General features: G+C 36.9%; 1 protein-coding gene across 2 annotated transcripts in view; it reads right to left on the bottom strand.

The window, feature by feature from the left end:
- Window positions 1–3,322: 3,322 nt before the first annotated feature.
- LOC101895110 (E3 ubiquitin-protein ligase hyd) overlaps window positions 3,323–19,215 on the bottom strand; it is a 169,846-nt gene continuing 153,953 nt past the window's right edge. For both annotated transcript variants that reach the window (XM_059122730.1, XM_059122731.1), the window contains exons 16-18: window positions 4,333–4,480; window positions 4,040–4,270; window positions 3,323–3,984 (exon numbers count right to left, since the gene is read on the bottom strand). In XM_059122730.1, coding sequence (XP_058978713.1) covers window positions 3,772–3,984; window positions 4,040–4,270; window positions 4,333–4,480 — 592 coding nt within the window. In that variant the 3' untranslated portion in view covers window positions 3,323–3,771. The remainder of the gene's footprint in view (window positions 3,985–4,039; window positions 4,271–4,332; window positions 4,481–19,215) is intronic.

The raw sequence follows: 19,215 nt of genomic DNA, 5'->3' as shown, positions 1-19,215 counted from the left end.
TGCCCAACCCTTCTGATGTTCGGATAGCAGAAAGGATTTTCCGAAACATCATCAAAGCTGCAAGCCACAGCTATCTGCGACAAGATGAAAAGTAGGAACAAGGTCCTCAAGGCACTAGCGGCAGCTCTTGGGGTGTGGACAAAGAAACCTTGTTGACCTCTTATAACGCGATAGGTCGGTCTGTGGTCAGCTATGCGGCTCCAGTGTGGTCTGCGAATACTAGTGCTACGCAGTGGAAGCATATCCAGACCTGCCAGAACGCTGCCCTGAGAACTGCGACAGGGTGCCTCCTCATGACACCAGTGGACCATCTACATGAGGAGGCGAAAGTCCTTCCCTTACGTCAGCATAATCATATGCTTTCGTTGCAGTACCTGCTTGGGTGTTACCGTGAGAGTCCCAACCATCATATGGTGGATAAATCTCCCCCACCCAGGCGTGTCAGGAAGGACATACATGATCTAGAGAGGGAGGTCCAGCGCTATAAGAGAGAACCTCTAGATCAAGAAGCCTATCAGGCAGGTCTGAGTGGCATTCACACCGATGCAGTCGCGGATGCTATTAGCAGTTTTAAAGTGAACGCCGTCCTCGGAGTCCACCCCCCATCCATTGCAGCTGAAGAACGTCAGCTGCCTAGACAAACCAGGGTAGTTTTGGCGCAATTACGTTCAGGATGGTGTAGTCGTCTCAATTCGTATTGGGCACGAATTGATGAAGATGTGCGTGACGCCTGCCCGGCGTGCGATACAGGCCCGCACAATACGCTACATCTCTTTAATTGCACAGCCAAACCTACCCAACTCACTCCAGAAGATCTCTGGCTACAGCCCGTCAAAGTAGCCGAATTTCTAAACCTGGAGCTGGAACCAGATTAGCAGAATGCAAACACATATATGTACTACTGCTACAACAACAGCAACAACAACAAATTGCACTGCTTTACATAAATTATTTATTTAATTTTATAATTTTCTAGGACCCAAGAAATTTAGTGACACATCGCTGCAGGGCTCTATAAATCGTCAAATCTTTTTCAAATAATATTTTTCATTTTATAACATAAAATATATTTTAAGGAAAATTCGTTTATTTCTTAAATAGCTTATACTTGTCCATCCTGCTGTGTCTCAAGAAAACAATATCAAAAAAAACACAAAACCAAAATTTTTGGATTTAATAGCCAAGAGCAATTTGCTACGCAATATTGATTTGCTGGAATACAATGGTATATAAAGCCGAGATATACACATGTTAGCTGTTGGTAAATGAATATCATCCGCGGGTCGAATTGTGGTTGGAAGCCATCTTCAGATACCGGCAAGGCAGGAGATCCTGTCCAAAAGTATAACTTAGGAAAAAATACGTTGTGATAAGAATGTACAATAAAATGTGGAGCAAGTTGAGTTTAGGGGGCTATACTCGGATCTTTCTGAAATTTTTACCACAGGTAGGTATTTTTAACCTGATTACGGCAAAGTTATTTTTTTGTGGGGGAAATACCCGGTTACCCGGTTATTGGACCCGAAAATTCAGATACAATATTTTTATCCGGTTCTACTGAACCGATACCTGCAAAAAGGGTATCATTTGAAAGCTTATGAAAATACCTATCAAGGGTTCACATGATGGGTTACTAGAACCGGTTCCAGAGTAATGCAAGAAAATTGATATTTTTTACTAGTGCTTTTTGAAAAACCCATAAAAACTCAAAAATGGACCCATTTCAAATTATCTCCATTTTGTAGTTATCGGTTCAGTAGAACCAGATAAAAACCGAATATTGTATCTCAACTTTCGGGTCCAATAACCGGGTATTTCCCCCACAAAAAAATTACCTTGCTGTAATCAGGTTAAAAAGATCTATACGTCGTAAAAATTTCAGGTCAATCCCAGCATAGCCCCTAAACTCAACTTAAGCCCTTGAATTTTAATAGTTTGTCAGAGCCCTTACTCGATTCGTCATTAAACGTTGTATATGAAATCAACGTAGATACGTTAATGTCACCGACTCCCTTTAGAAGTAGTCGTAAGCCTTCAGCGAAACGTGGTGAAAAACGTCGACTGAATACATCGAATTTTAGGTAACGCTGTGATTCATATCCAATAATTGAAAAATCCAAAAAATAAAACATGAGAATTATAGGGTGTTGACACTCCCTATAAAATATAATGTGATATATGAAAAATTCCATAAATTTGGTTAAAAAAAATATTTTATTAATTCCGAATATTCATTTATTTATTTAGCATATTTATAATAATATATTTTATCAATGCTATTTTGAATAATATTGGTAATAACTTCATTTTATTTTCAACATGAATACATTGGGTGGGTATAGATGCAAATGGAATTTAATATTAAGGATACTTATTGAAAATTGGTGCATTAAAACCAAAAATCCATATAAATAAATAAAAATAGATTTAATAATATAAAATATTTAAACTTCATAGTTTTATAGATTTAGGAATGCATATTTTGTGAGGCGGTTCTAAATTAATAGGACTTTTTCAAATAATATTTTTCATTTCATAACATAAAGTATTTTTAAGGGAAATTCATTTATTTCTTAAATAGCTTATACTTGTCCATCCTGCTGTGTCTAAAGAAAACAATATCGAAAAAATTACACAAAACCAAAATTTTTGGATTTAATAGCCAGAGCAATTTGCTACGCAATATTGATTTGCTGGAATACAATGGTATATAAAGCCGAGATATACACGTGTTAGCTGTTGGTAAATGAGTATCATCCGGGGGTCGAATTGTGACAGAAGGCAATGGTTGGAAGCCCTCTTCAGATGCCGGCAAGGCAGGGGATCCTTTCCAAAAGTATACCTTAGGAAAAAATAAGTTGTGATAAGAGTATACAATACAATGTTAAATGTTCTTACTAAGTCCTGTCTTTCTATTGTGTTCATTTTTTCAACAATGTTCCAGAACCACCGCTTGAATTTTAATAGTTTGACAGAGCCCTTACTCGATTCGTCATTAAACGTTGTATATGAAATCAACGTAGATACGTTAATGTCACCGACTCCATTTAGAAGTAGTCGTAAGTCTTTAGCAGTCAAGCTTTGCATACAAGTATCCAGCAATACAATAATATATAACGAAACATTTTCGGTTTGGAATCACTTTCATATAAATACATGCGTTTAAATTGTGTGGTGAAAAACGTCGACTGAATACATCGAATTTTAGGTAACGCTGTGATTCACATCCAATAATTGAAAAATCCAAAAAATAAAACATGAGAATTATAGGGTGTTGACACTCCCTATAAGAAATAATGTGATATATGAAAAATTCCATAAATTTGGTTAAAAAAATATTTTATTAATTCCGAATATTCATTTATTTATTTAGCATATTTATAATAATATATTTCATCAATGCTATTATGAATAATATTGGTAATAACTTTATTTTATTTTCAACATGAATGCATTGGGTCATATAGATGCAAATGGAATTTAATATTAAGGATACTTATTGAAAATTGGTGCATTAAAACCAAAAATCCATATAAATTTTAGTAAGAAGTGTGTAAAAAAAAGATTTTAATATTATAAAAAAGTCCAACTTCATAGTTTTATAGATTTAGGAATGAATATTTTGTGAGGCGGTTCTAAATTAATAGAACTTTTTCAAATAATATTTTTCATTTCATAACATAAAATATATTTTAAGGGAAATTCATTTATTTCTTAAATAGCTTATACTTGTCCATCCTGCTGTGTCTAAAGAAAACAATATCGAAAAAATTAAACAAAACCAAAATTTTTTGATTTGATAGCCAAGAGCAATTTGCTACGCAATATTGATTTGCTGGAATACAATGGTATATAAAGCCGAGATATACACGTGTTAGCTGTTGGTAAATGAGTATCATCCGCGGGTCGAATTGTGACAGAAGGCAATGGTTGGAAGCCCTCTTCAGATGCCGGCAAGGCAGGGGATCCTGTCCAAAAGTATACCTTAGGAAAAATACGTTGTGATAAGAATATACAATACAATGTTAAATGTTCTTACTAAGTCCTGTCTTTCTAATGTGTTCATTTTTTCAACAATGCTCCAGAACCACCGCTTGAATTTTAATAGTTTGTCAGAGCCCTCACTCGATTCGTCATTAAACGTTGTATATGAAATCAACGTAGACACGTTAATGTCACCGACTCCATTTAGAAGTAGTCGTAAGTCTTCAGCAGTCAAGCTTTGCATACAAGTATCCGGCAATACATCAAAAACTCCATCTCTTATAGCCTAAAAGCATCGAAGATACAAAAGTATGATATGTATACACATTTATTTATTAAAACGTCTACCTCAAGTGCTTTCTCTTGGGCTTTTATTAATCTATACTCAGTATAACGACGTATATAATCGAAAAGGTTTTGCGCAGTCACTTGAATGTCTCTACCTCCTGAGATTAACTCTACGCTTCCACCTCCTTCTTCTTTCATTAAATCGATTCTGAAAAAAAAAAAAAAAATAAAATTGAAAGATGATCAGCAACGTTTAGATTCAGATTAAGTTCAATAAGATTGCTTAAATTACATAAACTTTAAGAGCAACAGCATATATTAGAATTAAATTTCTAAATAGCATATCGTTAGCAATTATGTTTTCGTCAGTTACGACTTTTGGCATTTTAGCTAATGATATGTGGGTTGTGATGCTTCCCCATCTAATGTTGCTATATTAGATAAACCTAAATAGCTCATCTTTCACGTTGGCAGCCTTCCTCGGCATAGAGGCGGACTTTAATAATGTCACACCTTGCGCTATTTATAATTCTTTTACTAAACTTGATATACCACTACTCCTCATTAAATGGGTTGATGTTATGCTCAGCAGTAGAATTATCAACACAAGCATTGGGAAGTGCTCCGTCAGCAAATCAGTGACCAGGTGTACTCCTCGAGAGGTGTTTTATCACCACTTGTATGGCTTTTGGTGATAAATAATGTATAAATAGATCTGGAACATAACGGAACTAAATTGGTCGTTGTAGCAGTGACAACGTGCTCAGTTGTTTATTTACTAATTAATCTGGGTCGATGTCCAGGTTTAAGAATTCTGCTACCTTTATGGACTGTAGCCAAAGATCCACTGGACAGAATTGGGTAGGCTTGGCTGGACAATTAAAAAGATGCAGCTGTATCGCACACTGGGCAGGCGTTCCGCATCCTGAATGTAGTTGGGCCAAAACTATCCAGGTTTGCCTAGGCAGCCGACGTTCTTCAGCTGCAATGGATGGGGGAGGATGGACTCCGGGGATGGAATTTATACTATAATTGTTTACTACTGCAGCGACTGCATCAGTATGAATGCTATTCAGACCCGCTTGTTAGGGTTCATGATCTAGGGGCTCTCTCTTATATCACTGGACCTCCCTCTCTAGATCTACAGGTCCTTCCTGACACGCCTGGATGGGTGAGTTCTGTCCACCATATGGTAGTTAGGTACGATAACACGATAACATATATATATATATATATATATATATATATATATATATATATATATATATATATATATATATATACCCAGTATTCAATCGCCCTAAGCTATATATATATATATATATATATATATATATATATATATATATATATATATATATATATATATATTCCATTACCGTCTGTTTTTTTAAAACATAAAATTTTCACTGGAATCGTTCGCAGTCGAATCATAGACACACAATTTTGGCGTGATTCAGTAACAATGAGCCAATTTCTGTTAAAAGCGATAGGTCCCTCGCATTTATTGGTGCAAGAACCAAAAAAACAGACAGAAAAAAAAACAAAACAACGAAAATTTGACATAATAACAATAAAGCAATCCAACCTTCTTAACACAAGCCGTGTTCACATTTTGTTTACCAGAGGAAAAGAAACGACCACAATGTATACTAATTTCTGTGAAGCATTTGATAGACTGAATCTGCAACTACAAAATACAACGAGACTGTATACGTTTCAAAAAGAGCCTGCTGCAATGATTTTCATATACGTAACTTATAGATCCCTTCATTTTTATTATTATCATTTTATTTTTGTTTATTTATTTATTTTTGTTTTTTGAGAATAATCATTCTAATTTTATCTGTATAGCGGTGTTCACGAATGGCTGTAATGCCAATTCTGTGTATGTATTTATTGTTTGAAAAAAAAATGATTGAAAGGAATATTTTTGCGAGGAACGAGTTAAAAATTTTGATTAGTTTTGCCATGGAATCGAAAGATTGAACACTATAGATTATATTTTTGGGAGAAAATCCAGGCATTTTATTCATCTTTCGCGTATTCCACTTTAAATTTAAAATACCAATAAGATCGGTTGGAGAATGCGCAGAAGTTTTCAAAAACAAAAAATTGGGTGGTGCCGTTATATATGGACCATACCAAAACGGGAACCTACTACAAAGATGGATATTGTCTTAACACCGCTGGTTAACCCCATTATAAACTAAAAATACCAAATTTTACACAAATTAGAATATATGGATTAAACCGTAATAATACTGATTATCCGAAGTTACCGTTATCTGCGCGCTTTAGGAAAACATGGACCTACATATACAATTTTCTGTCACCGGAGCTAGAACCCATTACGAACTACAAATACTCGTTTTTAGGCAAATCCGTGAAAATGTTTAATATCGAGCTATGGAGGCTACAGTAAAATGTGTACCTATACAACCAATGTTCGGTCACCAGATGCAATCCTTATTACTAACTGTATAAGTTCGATACGTTCCACCACAACTTTCCAATACTCTTCAATCACGGATGCTGATTGGCACACTGGCACCTCCTCTACAACTTCCTTGGCGGTAGGCTCACCTTGATCTCATTGGAAGTAGTTGTAGTTGTAATAATATACAGGCATGGGACCCTCTGCGGTCACTTAGAACCTCTGCGTTCACTTGTCTCGTAGAAACGGAAGCATAAACACACGGCCTCTGTCGCCACCCCAATTACTTAAGGTAATTTTGATTGTTTGTACGAAAAGAAAGAACAACAATAAAACATGCATTTAATCTAGAATTATTACTAATTATTCTTGTTTTTTATTTCTTATATTTTGTCTTTCTTATACACACCACACACGCGTATCACCCGCACCTCACCAAATCCCTCAACTACACACTTCACATCTCACATCATAACAACTCTGGGGAGTTTTTGTTCTTGCCGCTATACGAAGCCATTCCTCCACTTCCCCTGAGTTAAACATTGGTCGCATCGAGCCGGATAGAAGCCATCCCTTTGTCGTTGCTCCCTGTATTGCATGAAGAAATCATTGGATTCTCTTTCATCATTATCATCAACACTAAGAAACAGGTACGTAAATTCAGATTACCATTTGAAGTGAGCTACCCGCGGTATCTTAGTGAATATTTAAATTGTTTCGGTTTGGTCGAATTTCAATTACTTTACGCGCGTGCTACATACATACAGTCCACTCTCGTCTTTACATAAAAAAAATATTATTCATTGTACTGATCAACCTACGTTGCGTTGATCATACAATTGCCTTTCGTTTGGAAACAAGTCAGTTGGTCGACTTATATTAACACTTCTTGTGTTAATTAAGTGCATTTCCCTACAACAAGTAGTTCTGTCGTTGTAAAAATAATTAGCTTTCTTTGTACTGATCATTCGTCGTCGCGTTGATCATACAAAAATATTTGGTGGTCTTGTTCCGCTTCGTTCATTTGTTTCGTTTTCTAACTCTCATTTCAAATGAACACTTTGTGAGAAAAAAAGTCTCATTTGACAAAAATTGTTCCCCTCGTTGTTGCCCTACTCCCTGGCCTTAGTTGAAGAAAAATTTGCATCACCACATTGGTACATCACCACAGCATACATTCACATTATTTTATATTTCGTCGTTTGGTTTATTTGTTGTTCAATTTCTCACCAACCAAACGATAGCTGTTGTTATCCCCCTTCACGTTTCAAAGGTTGGGCCCTTTAACGAGAATTGTTTGTTTCTAATTAACAATAACAACACTCTTGTAATAACAGTGCATCTATCTGTCGGTTGATAACTTTGTCGTCGTCGCCAACGCGCATTTATTGTTGTTGCAATTCTTCTTCGTTTGTTTCTATTCGTCGATCAATTCTCACTTGAGAATTTGCATTGCCAAAAATTGCAACAAAAATACTTCATCATTCCACGCGCCCTTTTTAGCGTCGGTTTGATATACAGTAAAAATAACAACAAATTGTTTTGATCTCCAACTCTCACTGTTGGATCGTTTGTGGCGACGCTTGTTGTGTGTGCGTAGCTGCTTACGCATAGTCGACGTCGATTGTGTTTTATTCCTCTTTGTGCGATATCCGTTGTTGGTTACGGCACAGTGGGGTAAAACAGTAAAAATTGTTAATTTTTGTATTTTGTATGAATTTATTTTAGAATCTAGTTTTTGATAATTTATTGAAATATTATCAAGTGGTTGTAGGGTTTTTGGAATTTTTGGACAAATTCACCCTACATTCGGCATTCTTTGCCGAAACATTTAGCAACAAATATTAGTGAAAATCTATCGTTTTTTGGCTAGTTTTGCAAAATTTTTAAATATTATTTAACGTTTGCAACTCTACGTAGGGTTTTTAGAATTTTTGGACAAATTCACCCTACATTCGGCATTTATTGCACATATTCCAGAAAAAAATATATTCGTTGAAACTTTTAGTTTGTGGCTATTTTCTTCAATTCTTTGGGCAATTTATTAATAGTTGTTAGTACTATTTGTGAATATCTGTAGGGTTTGGGTATTTTTTGGAAGAATACACCCTACTTTCGGCATAATCTTGTCAAAATTTGCATTAGATATTCTGTAGAGCTACTCAATTTGCAGCACATTTCGACTATCTTTGTATAAATATCGTACTGGTGTAAATTTTTGGAAATTTGTCATACATTTTGAAAAAACACCCTATCGTTGGCATAACCAAAGCATTCATTTTCTTAATATATTGATATTGGAGCAATTTTAGTAATATTTGTCACATAGGAAAAGATTTTCTTAATTTCTCTCCTATTGAACAATATTTATAACTTTCTTGAAGTATTTGGAGGTTTTTAGTTTTGCAAAATTTCTCTTTTCCTTTCAACAATAGCAACCCTTGTTCGAATTTTCTTTGTTTTGCATACCGTTTGTATTGTTATTGTTATAAATTTAGCAACACAATGTCGATCACTCCGCTCACACGTTTTACTAGAGCCGCTGACATTGTTCTGAAGAGTGTAGACTATTTTGAACAAACTGATGCCACACATTTCACAGTTTGCAGCCTCGAAATTCGTCTATCAGAAATTCGAGAATTGTGGGATAAGGTCTTGCACACTTACACTGAGTGTAAAAAATACCTCACGGCATCCGAGACAGCTCAGGTTGAAAATATTGATGCCGTTGAGGATAAATACAATATTGCATACCATTAGTGTTTGACCACCATAAACAAACAACTTGATCGCCTTAAATCTTCAATCAATAATAATGGTTCTCCTGTTGTGGCTCTTCAGTCCTCACCTGCTTCAAGTCGTAATGTAGAAAACCGAACTACGCCTGATGTCTTTAAATGTACATCCTTCCGAGCTGCTTTTGGACAGTCTCGTTGAACCTGTTCCTGTGCAGTCTGTTTCTCCACACGTTGATGCTTTCTCCAAATCTTCCCCCAGTAATAGTTGCTCCAATACAAACTTCGATAGTAATTGTTTTGTAGTACCACCTATTGATATCGAAGTCTTGGCTGGTGATTTTATGTCTTGGCCCACCTTTCGCGACTTGTTTACACCTTTTTTTGTACAAAATTCACGTCTCTCCGATATTGAGCGCCTTTGCCACCTTATGCAGAAGACCACCGGTGAGCCTCGGGAAATCGTTAGCAGATTTCCACTCACAAATTATAGTTTCCATTTAGCTTGGAAAGCTTTGTCGGATGCGTATGATAATAAGCGCATCGTGGTGAATAGCCATATCAAAAACTTGTTTGATATTCCTTCCATAGATATAGAAACTAGTCAAGGTTTGAAAAATATTCAAAGTGGAATTAATAGTTGTCTCGTTGCAATGGCCATCTATGACGTCGCCACGGATCAGTGGGAACCGATTACTGTGTATATGTGTTTGCAGCGCTTGCCAAAATTGACTTTAACTCTGTGGGAGCAAAGCATCAAAAATAAGTCGTTGTTGCCTTCTTGGCCAGACTTAGATGCTTTCCTTATAGAGAGAATACAAACTTTGCAGTATATTCAGAGTATACACCAAAATCCGCCCACAGAAAAGTCAAAAATAGTCACTTTTCCTAGTCTCTCGATTAAATCGTTGTCGCCAAAGAATGTTACTTCTTCCAGTCCTGCAAAGAAATCGTTAACATCACAGCATGTTTCACCTCACTCCTCCACTAGATCGTTGGCATCTAAGCATGTTCGTACATCTAGTTCCATTAGTAAGTCGTTGGTACATGAGTAACGTGACCATACGTCCCGCTTTGAGGTTATCTGTCCCGCTTTCGAAAATACTGGATATTGATATTGATGAAAAATACATGAGTTATTTTTTCCCCGTGAACATATAATTTATTTGCATAGTTTTTTTCAAGCAACATTAACATTAAAATTAACTCGAAAGATTTTGTAATGCTAATGCTGGAGTTAATGTCGACGTCGTCGACGGCGTCAAATGTCAAAAAAATTGAATCGTATGAAATTTTATGAGAGCAGTTAATCTTAACGCCGTAAGAAATTCGACGCCGAAAAAGTTCAATCTGTTTCAACTTTTTCGGCGTCGTCGACGGCGTTGACATTAACTCCAGCCTAACAAGGGAAATCACCAAATTAAAAATGCTTATAAAAACAGAAAAAGTTTCTGTCACTCTGTCAGTACCCTAAGCATAGACGCTCTAAATTGTTCTGGTATCTTTTCATCGCGGAGTCGGAGAAGGCGAGCAAAGTCAAACAATTTATCTTCAATGTTAGTGATTGTAACATTACAATAATGCCTAAACGCAAGTGTACTTTTAACATTTCTTTGCAAAATAAGTATCCATTTATAAAACAAAGAAGTGGTGAATCAGACGTTACGTGTGAAAAATGTCGTACTGATTTTAGTGTTGGACATGGTGGTGCCAGTGATATTGAGAAGCATTTAAAATCGGAAAAACACAAGCTTTCTGATCAAGCTGCCGCTTCAAGCTCGTCAATGCTTTCTTTTTTTAAAAGAACAAATTTGGCGACTTCCAAAGACTTGGATATAGCTGCAGCGGAGGGTGCGTGGGCGTACCACACAGTGCAAGAAAACCACAGTTTTCGTTCGAATGACTGTGCTTCAAATCTAATACAAACATGTTTTGAGCAAAAATTTAGATGTGCCCGTACAAAATCACAAGCTATAGTTGTAAATGTGCTGGCACCTATGGCGATGGACGAATTGAAAGAACACCTTCACGAAGCCCACTGCATATCTTTATTAACCGATGCTTCCAATCATGGCTCAATAAAATTATTCCCTGTTTTAGTTCGCTATTTTGTACCATACGAAGGCGTGAGAGTCAGGATTTTAGAGTTTCAAAAGCAGCCAGGCGAATCATCTGATATAATTGTGGATTATTTGAAAGAAGTATTATCTTGCAATGATTTGAATAAGAAAATTGTAAAAGATTAAGAGAATAACACTTGTGCGTTTGTCAGGATTTACTTTAATGGAACATAAAACGTTTATTGATTTAATTCATATTACGAAAATATAAAATAACAAAGGACTTGTTCGATGTGAAAACATAAAATAATTTAAAAAAAACTAAACGAAATGGAATGCGCGTATGCGCTACGACGTCTATGCAACAACTGCTCGCCAATCCGGGCTGCTGCTACGTCTTCCTCTTCTCTTCGTTAAAAATTAATTCGATTTTGCATAGTTGCAAATTATCGTACTCTTACAGTCGGCCATTCTGTCGATCAATCGTCCTCGATTGAAACTTCTTCTTTGAATCCGCTTTCACTATTGTCGTCATCGTTGGGTGGTAGGGTACACCATTGTTTTAATTTATCAGATGCGTGAATTGATTTATAATGACGTTGTTTTCGGTTAGCACCTGGTAAATCTTCAATAACATATCGATCGTTTTCTAAAACGTGCGTTATTATAAAAGGACCTTTATATAGGGGCTCTAACTTTCTAGAATGTCCAGTAGCTGTTGGTTCGTTTTCTATTAAAACCAGATCACCTTCCTTATATCGTGTTGGGCTCGCATGACGTTTATCGTACCGTTGTTTCGCGACTTGTCGTTGCTGGTTAATTCGATTAGCTGATTCGTCTCGTATTCCCTGCATGTGCTCTTCATCAAATGTTTCGCTGTGATGCAACGCTAATACTAATTTGTTCTGTAGTATATCTCTAGGTTGATACGCGAATAATAATTCTTGTGGTGTACGGCCAGTAGTTTTGTTTTTCATTGTATTTATTGACCATTGGATCCGTCGTATTTGTTCGTCCCATCGTCTATCTTCTTTCACCATTGGTAGAAGCATTCCAAGTATTGTACGGTTTGTTCTTTCGGCGTGACCATTCGCTCTAGGTGTTCTTACTGCGTTAAGAATATGTTTAATATCATTGTCTTGACAAAACCGATGGAAATCTTTGGAGGTGAAAGACGTTCCTCGGTCCGTTATGATGCGTGTTTGGAATCCAAAGTATTCACTGATTTCTTTTAAAATGTTTATTACGTACTTGGTTGCTGTACTCCTTACTGCCCTTATTGTAAATTTTGTAAATGCGTCCACGATGACCAATATATGTTCGTTTTGCTTAGAACTTTTAGGAAACGGCCCTAAGTGATCCATATGCACAGTATGGAATGGGATCGGGGTTATGTTGTTAAAATGATACTCTCCTTCGCGTTTTCCGCCAACGTGTTTGTTGTATGCACACTCGATACATGACTTAATATACGACTTAACAAAGTTTCGCATTCGAGGAAACCAGAAGTGTTGAGTTAGCCCTTGTATCGTTTTTTCAAGTCCTAAATGACCAGCATTATCATGTTGTTCTTGAACTACCTTCCAGCGTATTGCTTTAGGAACTACCCACAAAAGTTTATTGTTTATTTTCCGGAACAATCTTCCATTTTCAATGATATATTCGCTGCATAACGTTTTTTCTTTGGCGATAACTCCGTCGACTATTTTCCTTATTTTCTCGTCCTGAAGTTGCATTGAGAATAACCAATCTTCTTCACTTACGGTGGTTTTTGATATACGCATCGATGCTGTTTCGGTTTCATTCGGTTTCTCATATGGTGCTCGGCTTAGAGCGTCAACGTGTTCCATTTTTGATGATGCTCGGTGTTCTATTTTGACGTCAAAGTCCTGTATACGTAGCCACCATCTCGCAATTCGGGGTATTAATTCCTTTTTCTGCATGGTCGTTTTTAATGCACTACAATCAGTAATTACCGTTATTTCTTTGCCGTATATATAATATTTAAACCGTTCCAACGTTTCGACAACTGCCAATGTTTCAAGTTCGTAACTATGATAGTTTTTCTCCTCATCGGTCGTTGATCTGCTGTAAAAAGCTACAGGTTTCCACACATCGGTTTCCTTCTGCATCAATATTCCGGCAATACCTATGGAGCTTGCGTCCGTATGAATCTGGTGTTCACTATTCATGTTGTACGCTACCAAAATCGGGTTGGATGTCAAATACGTTTTTAATTCGTGGAATGCCGCTTCCTGCTTCTCACCCCAATAAAACGAACAATCCTTCCTCAATAATACACGTAGAGGTTCTGAGATGACTGCGTATGCGGGAACGAATTTACGAAAATAACTGGTCAATCCAAGAAATTGTCGTACGGCTGTTATATTTGTGGGGGTTGGAAATTCAAGAATTGCTGCCGTTTTCGCCTTCCCTGGGCTTAGACCGTCGGAGTGTAGTTTATGACCAAGAAATTCTATAGATTCGTTTAGGAATGTGCATTTTTGGAAATTCAGCGTTAAATTTAGTTCTCGTAAGACTGAAAATACTCTCCGCAATTTGTCCAACATTTCGCCAATACTATTACTTCCCACAACGATATCGTCCATATAGTGGAATACATCTCCGTCGCGAGCTCTCTCGCGGATTAGTGCCATTAAACGCTGAAACACTGCCGGCGCGTTCTTAAGTCCAAAAGGCATTCGTTTAAATTCGTACAACCCATCTGGTGTCACAAATGCAGTATACATTTTACTATTATCGTCCATCGGAACCTGGTAATATCCGCTGTTCAGGTCCAGGACCGTGTAGTATTTGAATTGGTTTATCTCTTGCAGTCGTTCTTCGATATTTGGAGTTGGAAATATCTCCTTTACTACGTGCTGGTTTAATTTTCGATAATCGACGCATAATCTATCCTGACCGTTTTTCTTTTTTACAAGTACAATTGGGCTGGCATACGTGGACGTAGATTTTGTTATAATATCGTTCGCTAAAAGTTCATTTATCATCGTTTTTACTATTTCCTTTTTCGGTTCGGGTATTCGGTATGGCCTGGATACAATAGGTTCCTTTGTCGTCAATTCTATTTTCATTTTTAATTCGTTCGTTAACCCGATTTCGCTGATGTCTCTTCCCATAACATTTCTATACTCGTTTATCAGTTCACACAACATAATCCGGATATCTTCGTCATTTACTCCACAATTGATTTCAGATAAGGCAATCGGTTTTCGTTCCGTTTTCCGTGTCGTGAATACTTTGGCGTTTTCTAATCGTTGCTCCTTATCATTTACTATCAGCTGTATTTCATTGTTCGTAAAAATGTCTTTTCCAAGAATTAAGTCCGGGGTAAAAATATGATCATCCGCAACGTAAAGTTCTGCCGTAATTTCAATATCATCAATCGTAAGTTTTGTTGGTCAAGACTTCTTCGATTACACACGTTCCACCACAAACTCCACTGATACGTAACTTGCATTTTCTAATGTCGACTCCTAGCTTATACGCGACTGTTTTATGGATCATGCTGCATTCACTACCGGTATCAATCAAGGCATCGTATGTAAAACCATTTATGGTGACAGGTTTATGATTGAGTACTTTACGTACGCTACAAGTTTTTGTTTCTGTACGTCCACAATGTGTCGGTGAATTTTTAGGATGAACTTTGTGACAATCTCGGCATCGTTCTCTTCGCGGTGGTTTTGGGCATTGACTGGAAATATGTCCTGGTTCGGAACAATTGTAGCACATTACCTTTGGGTCCGCTTTCTTACGCTTATCGACATCCTCCTTGGTGTACGGATCGCGTTTCCCTGTTGAAGACATTAGATTTGACCTGTTGCTACAATTAGCGATGCTCGCAAAATATTGTCCTGATGCTTCACGTAACCCTCGCATTGTTCGAAACCGTATTGGTGCAATTGCTTGCTGTAGCTCACGATGCTTCAATCCGTCACGAGTATATTTCACTGCCGCTGTTTCACTGATACCATACCGTCTTCCCAGTGCGCTCATTCGAAAACAGTATTCGCTGATGGATTCGTCTTGCCGTCGTACGGTTGATGTCATTTTAAAATGAATATCTGCTTCATCCGCGTTTGTGCTGAATTCCTCCATTAAGGCGTTTGCTAACTCATTCCACGTTCCGAAAAATTCTGGAGTCGAATCAAGCCATAACTTTGCTGGGCCTTTTAACTTTCTATACACGGCGAGTAGCAAAAGAGTTTCTTCACACTCGTAGGCTTGTGCTGCTTTCTCTACTCTATCGATGAATTGTTCTACGCCGAATGTTGAATCCTTTGTTGGATCGTACTCCGGTAAGATTTCCGCCATTTCTTGTACACTGTACGTTCTCTGGATGGGCTCGTAACTCGGTTTCTGGGTAAGAGCTGATTCATTCACCTTGGACTCGTTGCTTTCGTTTGCTGGTAAATCGACGATGGGTGTTGTTACTTGACGTTGTTGTTGTATGATTGACATCACATTTTCCATCATATCTTTTAAAGTATTAATTTGGGATTGTATTGACACTTCCTCCTCTACGCCATCAATATCTTCACACTCGACCTCATCGCTACCTAAAGCTCTAGATAACCGTTCGACCAGTTCACTTTTCTTTCCCATCGTGTCTAATTTTCTTTCGCGAAGTAACCGTTTTAATGTATCAACTTTTAATGATGTTATTTTCGGCATGTTGTTTCGTTTTGATCTCTTTTTAATTGTCCCTCCGTTTACTAATCGTTTAGCCTTTTTCGTTTTCCGTCCGTTTTTATTAGTTGTTTATGTTCGATAATTATCGTTTTTTTTTTTTATTTCGTTTCGTTCCTATTTATTTTCCATTTGAGTCGTTTTGCTTTCGTTTCCAGTTACGTTTGAGTTGTTGCACTTCATATCACATTTTCTGTTGTTCGTTATTTCTTTGTTGGTACGTTATCCTCTCTTTCCTTTTATATTCTTCCAAATCGTTATACCGTTACTTTGCATTCCTCACGTAGGCGATCGATCACATTATGAAGTTCTTAAACGTATATATGTTCGTGTATGTTCACAAAAAATTTTATACATATGTACGTATATGATTTTTTTATGCAACAATGCGTTTTCCGTTTATAGTTTTTTTTTAGAACTTCTTTTTTTTGGAATACGACACAATTACGTTTTTTTTTTTTTATTATTATTTCCGATAGCCGTGAGCGCGTTTAATATATGTGGATATTAAGATCCCACTTCTGAACTAAAAGATTAAGAGAATAACACTTGTGCGTTTGTCAGGATTTACTTTAATGGAACATAAAACGTTTATTGATTTAATTCATATTACGAAAATATAAAATAACAAAGGACTTGTTCGATGTGAAAACATAAAATAATTTAAAAAAAACTAAACGAAATGGAATGCGCGTATGCGCTACGACGTCTATGCAACAACTGCTCGCCAATCCGGGCTGCTGCTACGTCTTCCTCTTCTCTTCGTTAAAAATTAATTCGATTTTGCATAGTTGCAAATTATCGTACTCTTACAATTGTGGCATTTTGTGCAGACAATACAAACTGCAATTTCGGAGAAAAGAATAGAAAAGGTATAAATAATGTTTACGCGAAATTGAACCTATACGTCGGAAGGCAGCTCATTGGGATTGGGTGTGGAGCCCATATAATTCATAATGCTATCAAAACAGCCGCAGATTGTCTCCCTGTTGACTTCGAATGCATCATTGTGAAAATTTATTCATTCTTCTACATCTACAGCATTCGGGTAGAAGTTCTGAAAGAGTTCTGTGATTCCACCGACACAGAGTATCAGAAACTGTTGGGCTACAGTAAAACAAGGTGGCTTGCTTTAATGCCGGCGCTTGAGAGAATTTTAAAAATGTTTCAGCCTTTGAAAACCAAATTTCTGAGCATAGATAAATGCCCTACTATTTTAAAAACGTTTTTCGAAAATCCCAGCTCTGAACGCACAGACAGCGATTTTTCATCAAGCCGTGTTGAAAATCGAGGGACAAAACGTGTCCGCAATAGAGTCTGCGAATGAAATTAGAGAGCTTAAAGAGAGATAACTTAGAACTTAAAGAGAATTCGATTGTCCTTCCTCATTCCGTCCGCAATTTACTGGTAAAATTACAAAAAAACTGACGTTACTGTTGAACGATGAGAATGTTGCTACTGAAGACCGTTGGGTGGAGCTGTTTAAACACTTCCGTGCTAATAATCTCAACTGCACAAACTTTCGCACAATTATTGAGTATGTTTTATGTATGCCTGGAAGTAACGCACCTGTCGAAAGAGTTTTTTCCCTAATGAATAAAATATGGACGTAATCAGCTCCATTCCTACTTGAAAACTAGACCCGATATTTTAAAACTAATTTGCTCTGCTGACAAATATAAAACAAATACTTAGACATAAGATTAATTTCATAAATTAGATTTATACGTATTCTCTCCGTTTTTGAATAGAATTTGTTTTTAAATGCATATTTTTTTTTTACAAAATTCCGCAGGCGTCCCGCTCTGACGAAAAATATAAATGGTCACATTATACATGAGCCAAAATGTGTTGATCCTTCTCCTCGGCCAAACACTTATTGCCCCATTTGTCCTAACCAGAGGCATGTGCTGCATCTCTACCCCAAGTTTATTAAACTATCGTTTAAAGACAAATTCTCGATTGTTAAGAAGAATAAGTGTTGCATAAACTGCCTTTCACGTGGTCATGCAGTAAAAAACTGTCGCAGTACCAATAGTTGCAAATCTTGCAAACAAAGGCACCACAGCCTTCTCCACCGGCCACAAACTAGTAGAGTTGTTGCAGCATTATGCTCAAAACCATCTCTGGTTTCCAACAATATTAAAAGTCGAAAATATTCGCTGTTCTGCAAGTCTGCTCAAAATATCGTTTCGGATTCTAAAAAAATACCTCCGGCTTTTAATAAAGTCGAAAGTCGAGGTACAAAGTCCCCTCCGGCTTTTACGAAGATCAAAAGTCGAGATCCAAAGCCCTCTGAAACGCACCCACTCTCTGCAAAACATAATTCAAACAGTCAGTCTCCCAACACCATTGAGGAAAATGTGCTCTTGGAAACTGCACTAGTAAACATTGTTCATAATGGTAAATCGTACACTACTCGTGCCATTGTAGATCCTTCCTCTAAAGCATCGATTGTAAGTAAGAAGCTCAAAAATGCACTTGGAATTTCAACTTGTCCTTTGAAAATCAAATCTAATTCGCCAAAAGAAGTTTGTTCTCTTAAGTTGTCTTCCCCTAAAAACGCAACAAAAGCGTTAGTCTTACCCAAAGTCAAGGGGAAGTTGTAATTTTTTTTTTGTAATTTAAAGACTCGAATTCCTAATCTTGATTTAGCGGATTCTTTCGATAATAGTCCAATAGATTTGCTGCTTGGCGCTGACCTATATCCTAAGATACTCGAAGCCGAACCACCCCAAATTGGTTTGGATTCGTTGTTGGCCCAAAAATCTATTTTCGGATATATCCTCACCGGTTCAGTACCTCCAGCAAATGTTACATAATTTGGCACACAGTTTTGAAATCGAACAATCAAGAAAACCATTGTATCTTTTAAAATACAATTTTTGTTGAAATATTCACTTGCGCTAAACATGTAATAGTAAATCGCATCTATTTATAATTCGCCATATCGCTTTGATAATTTGAAAATCTGCAGCTATAGCTCACTTAGGAATCT

The sequence above is a fragment of the Musca domestica genome, unplaced genomic scaffold, assembly GCF_030504385.1.
Source record: "Musca domestica strain aabys unplaced genomic scaffold, Musca_domestica.polishedcontigs.V.1.1 21, whole genome shotgun sequence".
NCBI lineage: Eukaryota > Metazoa > Arthropoda > Insecta > Diptera > Muscidae > Musca > Musca domestica.
Note: the sequence above shows the minus strand (reverse complement) of the source record. Positions and strands in the feature narration are given on the sequence as shown.